The 10,148-nt window shown below is 37.8% G+C and overlaps 1 protein-coding gene across 1 annotated transcript; it reads right to left on the minus strand.

The window, feature by feature from the left end:
- Positions 1-1,480: 1,480 nt before the first annotated feature.
- LOC131893068 (uncharacterized) lies at positions 1,481-7,933 on the minus strand. The gene is made up of 3 exons (XM_059242998.1): positions 7,824-7,933; positions 2,820-3,135; positions 1,481-2,138 (listed from the first exon to the last, which is right to left on the minus strand). The coding sequence occupies exons 1-3, from the start codon at positions 7,912-7,914 to the stop codon at positions 1,691-1,693; spliced, it is 855 nt and encodes a 284-aa protein (XP_059098981.1). The 5' UTR covers positions 7,915-7,933; the 3' UTR covers positions 1,481-1,690.
- Between the last annotated feature and the right edge of the window lie 2,215 nt (positions 7,934-10,148).

Below are 10,148 nucleotides of genomic sequence, written 5' to 3' on the forward strand. Positions count from 1 at the left end.
TCCACTCAACAGTTGCTGCACTGAAAGCTGTCATTTGGAGAGACCATGAAGCAAAATCAGGGTTGCCAATATATTGCTCAGTGTTGCTGCTGCTTGAAAACACAATGTGTAAGAAAAAGTAATTGCATGAAAGAAGAAAATACGAATAATTGGGAAGTATGAAAGAATGAAAAAAGAGAAAGAAAATCCGCCAATCCGCCAAGCAGCAACATACCGAGCATTTCAAATGGGCACAAGGACAGTTCAAGGTACGTACATAAAGCTCTAGGCACAGATAACTGACAATTCAGGCAGGAATAGAGGAAAGGGCATTAAATAGTGAAATTAGTCTCATTCTGTTCTCTTGGTACCAACCAACTTCTTGAAGGACAAGACACTTTGAACCATACAAGAACCCAGGGGAAGCAAGCTCGACCAATCCATAGTCCACCCAAAGAAGGAATGAATTTGACCAAATGATCCCATTTTGCCAAATAGTTAAGCCAGTTATGATGTCCTTTGAAGTGTTTAGTACTGTTGGAAAAGTCATGGGATTTCTAGCTTTTCAACAGACTCACACCAGTCCAAACTGACCAAAGTCAACACTTCTGCTAAGTCCAAGATTGTGACGCAATCCCTAACCAGTGACTCATTTCAAAATGTCCCCAAAGGACGTGTTTAATTATATAATTTTTTCACCGGACTATCCTGGGCGAATTCCTTACAAAAAAATCATCAAAAACTTTGTTTATCATAACGGCACTGAGGTGAAATTCCCAGCAATTCAAGATTAAATTACTTGTTTTCTTACTGACTCATGTTTTTAACCATAGATATTTTGAATGAATGTTCTGTTTTGAAGTGCAAAGAAGCAGTTAGAAATAAGTTTGGTATTTTCTGCCTAAAACAAAATATGAATATTGAATCCTTTAGCAATGGAATCTTTTAATTATCAGGCTGAAACTTTGTACCTCAATGTGCCCTTCAAAACCCTGTGAAGGTTTTGCAGCTCCTCAGATTCTTTGAATGGCTGCATCTAAGCTAGTAAACACATCCAAATTCCGTAAAAGGTCAAGCAGTTTCTCAAATATCTTAAAGTGGCCCCATTCCTGCAGGAAAAACTCAAGGACGCATCTGGCTTACAAATTGATTTGCTAATTGTTTTGACAAAGTTTGATCATACTTTGGGTTCTGAAGTGGTAGCAACAATGACCAATATTTTGGCAACCTTGATTTTACATCATGGTCTCTCCAAATGACAGCTTTTGATGCAGCAACTGTTGAGTGGATTTTCATACTGGGTAACGTTCATACAGTGGATTATGCATAGTATATGAATTTGAAAGTGAATCAAAGGTGTTTTAACCACCACAGAACGAAAAAGAGTAAACTATTCCACAGTTACAGTGTAATTGATTGCTTTTCTTGAACTCGCGAAAGATATCGATAACTTAAAGTTTGACCAAGTCAAAACAAAATAATGCACCGTGCAAATCATCTCTTTTTTTATTTTAGCAAGACATATCGACAATGCTTCTTGGTGGCCTCCATCAAAAATTATTAATAATATTACTAACTAATACTTCGACTTTTGGTCGAATTGAATAATTCATCAACAAAAACGGTAAAAATAATTAAACAGATTATAAATAGGCTATCAAAAACACATCTGACACGAACTCTCAGTGGTGCTTCATTAGTGATATTGAAGCTAATCAACCGATTTCTGAACCAAGGTTCTAAAGCCTGCCAATCCATGAAGTAAAGACATGCCAGTCAGAATACCAGAATATCCGCCAACGTCAGATGCAAATCTCAAGAAGGAATAGGCAAATTTTTCCTCATGTTTTAGAACATAGGGCATGAAATATAGGTATTGTTCACTTTTGTTGGGCCATAGGCTAGCTCTCATCTCATCGTTGCTTTTGCCCAAAATGATTTCCAAGGAGCGACAAGGTGTGCCTTTTTGATTTTCATCTCCGATTTCCCAACATGACTTGGATCCGTTAAAAAAGTGGATAGGTTGTAAGTGAGTGTCTTGATACATCACTTGGAATTGTCGAATTTGTCCTGGAGTCACTTCATTGGGCATTTGAAGGGATTGGTTCTCCTCTAAGCGACCAGGGAAATGCACATATAATTTCACCATGACGTTTCGGCTGAATTAAAAGAAATACGATTTGTAAAGGATTGATTTGCGCACTTCACTTGAAACGTGAAATAATCTTTATGTAGAAGATGAACTTGATTCAAAGCTGCATTCAAAGCATTTAAAAGCACTTAGCATTGCACAAATCTACTTCAGAGGGTTTGGTTTTGGCATGGATTCAAGTAACCAAAGAAGTTTAATATCCGTTTTGAGAGCAGGCTCAAGCTACGTATAACATTGAAGTCCTCTTCTCTTCATTCTCGGGCTTCTTCATACATAGATGTCGTTGATCCGCTAGCATCTTTCAAGTCAGCTTAGGGCAAATTTTTGATCAAGATTCCAGATTAATCCTGCATTCAGGGGTCAAAACTCAAATTCGTTGACAGACTAAGCATCGCATATTGTGTGGTAACAAGTAGACGAATTATTATCTTTTATTTTAATGGTCCCGCGGAACATTCCTTGCGGCGGTTCGAAAAGACCAAAAAATCAAACAAAAAGAGCGAATTTGTTGGTGGATCGGATGTTAAGTGAATTCAAAGCTAGACAAAAATCCAAGAGTTTCACTTGGAATTAGTGGGGATCATATTCTCAGTAGCAGTAAGTAAGTCCGCAATTAAGAGCTACATTTATTTCGGGATATTTTGTCAATAAGTAAGTAAGATTACAGAAAAAATCCATTGACACTTACTAGTTCAACCGAATGTAATAGAGTCCCAATTGTTGGTGTTCATCATTTCTTGACAATGTCATACATCCTTGCCATCCGGGAGTCTTCGTTTTCTTAAGAACTTGAAGTAGCGTTGCATTTTCGTAGCCCTGAAAAGATATCCCATCGGATCTGGCTTTGTTGTATCTTTCGTAGTAAGATCTCATGAATTGACCAGGCCTTAACGTAGTGTCATTCGGGCAGAATGTAACTTCTGGAAAAACCGTGTTTCTTTGATCCACGATTTTTGTTGAGACATATTTGGGGTATGCCAGATAGCTTTCAAAGCAGAGGTAGACTGAAATCCACAAAAAAAAACTTTTCTTAGGTTTCAAAAAGTCTCTTGTAAAAATAAAAAAATCAAAGGTAAGAAAAAAAAGTCCAAAAACAGCTTTTTTCGGCTAAAAAAGTGGTTAGATGTTGATGAGTAAAAAGTGACAATTTATCAAATAGCAATGCTACATGAACCATTCCTTTGATGAATATATGAATTTGAACTCTAATTCAATTCCTTAACAAAGCATTATTAAGCCTCAAAAGTACGAGTGTCCTCTAAAAAGTTGATTGTGTCGTCATCTTGCTTTTCTGCTTTCAAGTCTCAATAAGACAATGTCTTGCCGACAATGCCAAATTGGCCTGGAGTGAGTTTGAACCAGGAAGTTATATTTTTGAGCTTGGAAGCATCAATCAAGAATTTCTTACTCAATTATATCAGGTAATAAAGTCCATTGCTCAAAATTTCACGATTGAAAGCCACGCCGCAAGAAATAATGCGACAGTAAAATGCCATCACGATAATTTGCGCTTTTTCCCCAGAGTTGTTCTTGAAAATTTGTCATCGGCTCTTATTGCTGATTTCTGGACATACTTCACATCTAAAAACCCAGACATAGAAAAATATTTGTTTTATGTAGAAAGCTATTCAAAGAGATTACATGATTCTGTGGGTGAATGGCGTCTGGAAACAAAAAGTGTCCAAAAAATGAGTATACCAACGCACACCCAATGCTTTACCCATTGTACTGAACAATTAGGCTTTAAATAGTGTGATCTTTTGTTTCCAAATCTTGATTTTTGTATGTATAGCTGATTTTTTTTTATGTCTCTCGCCAAACAATTAGCGCTTTTCTTGACCGCTATGTAGAGACACTCTTTTCTGTGCAATCGAATATTTTCCTCAATTTTTTCCCCACAAACTTGTGGAGCGTGAAACGAGCACAGTTAAAGCCAGCTAGCGTACTTAAACAAAAAAACATCCATGAGAAGAACTATCTGATAAGATTCTCTGCCATTTGTACGGGCAACTGGTTCTGCATTTTGACAATATTCGACATCTGGCGTGCAAACTAAATTGGGGATCTGGTCACCTGTAAGTCCTCAGGCTAACTACTCTCGACGTCAACGCAAAAATGAAATTTTCCACTATTTTCGATTTAAACTGAGCGTCATTACTTTGCCAAATTAACACCTAATGAACAAGGGATTATCACTAGAGTCAGGCCAAAAATGTTTTTACATTAAAATTATTTTTCACATATTTTGGGACCCCGAAAATATTTTCTTGTCCATTTTCATTCTTTTACCTTTTTTCTTTTCTTCTTGTGATGATACGAAAAAAAGAGAAAGATGACTCCTGAGAACAAGGACTTTATTCAGTTGTGGATCAAATAGGACACAAACATAATCATTAGGTGAGCAAAAGTGCCCTAAGCAATAGCACTAGACTCTCGAAAAGAATCAATTGTATTCTGTACCATAACATCGCAATCACTTCAAAAGTGTCCTGATGTCAAGCATTGTAATAAAGAAGCTTTAATTTCTTATCAGTAAAATAGAGAGGCTCCATGGCTCACCCAATATATCCAATTGTTTTCCTAGCATTTGGCAACACAATAGGCAATAAACAGGACTAACAATGACCTTTTGTTCATGGCAGCAACGTTTTTGCAATTCATCGCCTTTTTCCGTTCATTCCAAATATGTTTTTCATTCAGTTTTTCTCGACTTTTTGCACTTGCTATGTTTTTGTCTTTTTTTGTATTCTGTCAATTTTTTTGCATATTTGCCACCTTTTTCTCATTTTTTCCAAGTAACAAAAAAGTTCGGCCAAAATGGCAATTGGATTTTTTTCAAGGTTTATTAATCACGAGCCAGCATGGACATGGCAAGAATCTGCTTCCTAGGCCTATAGGGATAACAGGTTCAATTACCGGTGCTTGAAGATATTATAATGTAATATTCCTTTTCGTCTAGTATGTGTTGCTTGATACGGAAGGCATGAATAGCCCCCCCCCCTCGAACGTCTGAACAGTTTGCATACAATATCAAACAAATCAAAGTTGATATTGTTAAGTTTCATTTTAACTTCAAAGAGCTGGTGTAGCCGAGCGGTCTAAGGGGCAGCGCCAACAAGGCAATAAATCTTCTCTCTAGGTGTCGTGGGTTCATACCCCGGCGCCAGAAGTAACCCTACTTCTACATACAAGCAACTTATGGTTTCTTTTTGATTTAACCATTTGCAACCGAAACATGCCATAATAAAACCCTTTATAATCACAAAGGCCAATTGAAAATGTGTTTTCCTTAAGATTGTGTGCTTGCTTCAATAATCACTTACAGTGCAAGTAATGAACTAAACAAATCTGAATGATCACCTTTACAGGTCAAATACTCTAACATTGATACAGAACATTACAGAACTTTGTGTATAACAATGATTTTTATTTTCGGTACACAGACAGATGTCTTGAAGGGATTCAAGGCACAAATATGTTTACACAATCATTCGAAAGTGAATCTGATCAGTAATCGAGTTTGAATTTGCTGATCAATGATACCCGGGAAGGTTGGTCTGGAATGCTTTGGAGGAAGCTATCCAGGTCCTCTTTGAATTTGGGGAGAGGTTTTTTTTCAACATAGATGACCGAAGGGAGGAGGGCAGTGTGTTCTATAGAGTCTTGGGCTTCTCTCAACAAATGAGGGGCGCATGATTGATTTAGCATTCGCATTCTTGTTGTAGTTCCAATGAGGTTGGATACAAGTAACACGTTGATTGTCTCGTTGGACGAAATTAATGTCCGTGCTATGGGCCAGCTCATGGATACATTTAAAAGTATGAAATATGGCATACCGTTCGTGTCTCCTTTACACACTGTACCACAGGCGTAGATCTGAAGTCGATCCCAGTAGGAGAGTTTAGACATTCCAGTGATTTGCCGCCGAGTGACTCGCCGGAGTATACTCTCCATTTTGTTTAGTTCGCCAACACGTATGGGCTCCAAACCAATGAGGCATAGTCCAGATGGGGTTGTACAATGGATTTGTAGATGGTAACCATAGCTAACCTATCCCTAGTCTTGAAGGTGCGTAAGGCCCAGCCTGCCATCTGAGCAGCTTCAGTTCCCTTCTCGTTGAGGTGAATATTGAATTTTCCATCATCCTGAAGAGTAACACCAAGGTCTTTGATGTAAGAGAAAACTTCAATCTCAGCTCCCTCATTATCTAAGTGATGTGGAGGGAAAGTCGATGAGCCATATGACATGATCTGGAATTTGGATCCATTTAGTTTCATGTTGCTCTCGTCGACCCATTTGTATACATTATTAAGGTCCTCTTGGAGAAGGGAGCAATCTTGGCCATTTCTACCAACGATGAGCTTGGTGTCGTCAGCATAAGACGAGATCATTTAATTCTTCACCTGGCCAGGTAAAGGTGAGATGTATAGGATAAAAAGTATTGGCCCGAGTATTGTGCCCTGCGGAAAGCCTGAAATGATCTTAACCCGGGAGCTCCTAGGTCGACATTTTCGTCAATATGCTTCTCATGCGAATCAGCTATTTAGCTTGAAGGACCTCAGTTAGGGTTCTCAACTCGAGCAAAAAATAGGTATTGCCGAGCAATCAAAGATCAAGAACGAGTCTTGAAGCAACCCTTTGTTGGAGTCCTAGAAAGGCAGGGTCACGTTTTGACACTCTGTTAGGCGCGTTTTTGATTTTTACTACTGATGGGGATCAAACAAAAAGTCACCGGAGGTTGCAACTAGGGCTACCAATTTACATTTTCAATGGCATACGGCAGTACTAGCGGAATATCGATAACCCGTTAGTTAAACACAAAAAGTAACCCTGATTTTTCTTCGATCAAACCTGGTTAAGCCTAATCTTCTATGATACGTTAGGAACGGCCCGTGCTTTGACTTTCATAGCTTTCTGGCGATCCTCATTTTGGAAATTTGTTTGATCTCATCAATAATTTTTACTTATGTACCCTCCTTTGATAGAGATGGGAGCCCTAGCTAAGGTCCCTTAAGCTAAAAAGCTGCCTTTCCGGATCAGTAAGCAGGAGTTGAAGGGTTAACTGGGTCACTGTAGATATGGCCCACTTTGACCCTCTGTTTCCTATTCGTAAGGAACGATTTGATCCATCTTAAGAGACTCTTGTGGATGTTGAGGTTATAATGCTAAGTTAAAGTTTCAGATCAAACCCTTTCAAAACTACAGTGCCTTACTCATTTTCTTTTTTTCAATATCAGTTCTTGAGTACTTACAATATAAAGGACATGCTACTCTAGTAGTATCCTTTAGGTGAGACTTAGACAATGTTTTGATGAAAATTCATGATCAAACCTGTATCCCAGGGCTAACCAGATTTGCCAACTCTAACTCATTGATGGAATGAATATTATATGAATGTCAATTCAATTAAAATTGATACCTTTTTCAGTCGTGAAGTGCTGGGGATCCTAATTCCAGTGACGGTAAGGCAGACCGCAAAAATATGTATCAACCAATTTGGACGAATACATTAGGGATCAGCCCTTTAATCGCCTACTAGGAGTATTTAAATTAAAGATCCATTCCTTCGTTCATATCGATCAATTGATGAAAGACTTAATATGAGATTGACATTATTACGTAACAAAGTCAGTACCAAGACACAGTTCAACTTTTTTAAAGATTTGTTTCCAGCAATTAGATTTTTACTTACTTTGATAGAATAGAAGTAGAACAATTATGAAGTATGCTTTGATCTTCAGGAGCTCAAGCAATCGAAGCTTTAGGTGTCGATGCGACATCATGAACAGACAAGATGCGAGTAAAATTCATCCGGGTTGAGGAAACTTAACGGATCAATTCTTTATTACCTGCCGGATGTGACTATCACTTTCTTTCGAACTTTCATGATTAACTGAATAAATCATTTTCATTGCTCGCTAAGAAAAGTGTAATTAGACATGTAAGTAAGAGAATCCGGTCGGAGAGCTTACTCTCAAATCTTCCAAGTACTAGAGGGAGTAGAAAAAATGACATTTAGTCCCGTTGTTAATATTTATTTTGAGTGCAAGTCAATCGGCTCTAGAATATCATTTCCTTTTCTCGAATGAGGCGTGGGGAATTCATTTTTTCTCTTTCATTTCATTTTGGAATTGAGTAAGATTTGAGAGCTTGTTAAAAAGCGTGTTTCTTGCAAGAGCAAAACTCGAAGTGACAGATATAAAAGCATCAAACTTGCAATACTTGCAAACATTTCCATACCGCCCCGGCGGTGTCTGCTTCATCTAGGTGCGGACACTCAAACGTAAAAACGACGGAATACGCTCTAAGATGCCAAACTTTATCAAGAAAAGATTTAATGAACAATTCATTGACCAAGTATCGTGACACAATGAATATGCCATCAACTCTTCCGGGAGACTTTTAAATTCTCTTTTGATAAAATTCCGAACAATTGTGACATGTAAATCATCATTTTGCAGGAGGTTGTATACTGAATGATTGACGACTCGCCAACACTTTGGTAATCATCGTTTCCAACCAAATAGTAGAAGGAAAAGCACAGTGTTACAAGTTTTTGGTGACTAACCTTTAACGCATTACTTTTTCTAGAATTACCATTGGCTTTTTAGCACAATTTAATGGAAAAAGATGATGCTGTAAAGCCGCTGGTTTGCTACAAGTATATGATATATAGCTCTCGCTTCATTCCTATTTGGATGTACAAAGTGTTTGTAATATTAACCTTATAGGATTTAAAAGGTCTCTCAGAAGGGTTGTAGGTGTATTTATGGTGTTAGAATAGACCAGCAATAGGTTGGTCAACGAAAAATACCTTGTCAAAGTCAGGCATCTTAGAGCGCATTCTTGTACGGTATTTCTCCCTTTGTTTGTCCGCAACGAGAGGAGGGAGAGGAGGATGAAAAGAACTATGGAACCTCAACAAGGTCAAAAAATAAAAATAAATGATGTATCTCATTTACCTGTATATTCATATAATTGACTGTCGAATTCTAGAGTCCTGGCCCATTACCGGCTCAAGATTGGGTAACCATTAGTTCAAACTTCAATGGTATTGTTTTTGTGTTTCAAGTACATCACTTCTACAAACAATTAAAGCTTAAAAAGTTCCATGCCTTTTACATCCATGCCATTTTGTACTTCTGAAAGTCTGAAAGTGGTTACTTAGGTCAAGTTGTCTTGGGAGTTGGGAAACCAACCCTGATGTAACCACTCTTTTTTGGGTCTGAAAGTGTTTGTAGACCTGACCAAATAAAAATAATCTGGCCTCAATCTCACCAGTACTGGATTAGAAGTTTATATCGCACAGATTGCTTATGATGCATTTACACGAGATACATTTGACAAATAATTTCGGAAATATTAGAGCTCTGAAAAGGAGAACTAAAACTCATTTCATTTTCATCATGACTTTGTCTGAGCCCAAGGATACTTTTAAGATCAGTCAAAATGATTCACCTCAAAATTGTGACCAAGGCTTCGAACCAGGGCCAAGACTAAGACCTTAACTGATTTGAATTGATTTATAAATGATGTTGTGGGGCATTAGCGCATTGAAGCCTTGGTTACATTTTCGAATTGAATGAACACGCTTACTAAAAAAACAGATGTTAAATCTTGTGAGACCTACACATGCACATTGAATACTAGGCATTTTGTCCACTTCTTCAGATGTCTAACATTCCAAAATTGTTCGTCAAATTATGTGTCCAAGCAAGTCTCATGTAAATGCGCCAATACATCAGTGTCGCTTGGCTTCTCCCTTTCTTTCGCCTTTCTCTTTCTAACTTAATTTTATCAGAGGCCAGCCCAAACATTTACCCTCTATCTATCTCTGTGCTTGTATTCATCAAGGATTGACAAGATATAACCTGCAATCTTTTATGTTAATAGAACCGGGTTTACATTCCTCGTAGCAGTTAGTAAAGCTAGTGAACACCCAAACTAAAAGATCATTTCAGTTTTTCAAGAATGATAAAAATCCCTGTAGTGATATTCCTGTGTGACAAATGATATT

This window comes from Tigriopus californicus, chromosome 2 (genome assembly GCF_007210705.1).
Source record: "Tigriopus californicus strain San Diego chromosome 2, Tcal_SD_v2.1, whole genome shotgun sequence".
Taxonomy (NCBI): Eukaryota; Metazoa; Arthropoda; class Copepoda; order Harpacticoida; family Harpacticidae; genus Tigriopus; species Tigriopus californicus.

Bases quoted from the DNA above. Each gene is read 5' to 3' on its own strand.
- LOC131893068 (XM_059242998.1), bottom strand. From the start codon at position 7,914: ATGATGTCGCATCGACACCTAAAGCTTCGATTGCTTGAGCTCCTGAAG. The intron at 3,136-7,823 runs GTAAGTAAAAAT...TGTGGATTTCAG, and splicing joins TCTACTTCTATTCTATCAAA to TCTACCTCTGCTTTGAAAGC. The intron at 2,139-2,819 runs GTAAGTGTCAAT...CTTTTAATTCAG, and splicing joins TATTACATTCGGTTGAACTA to CCGAAACGTCATGGTGAAAT.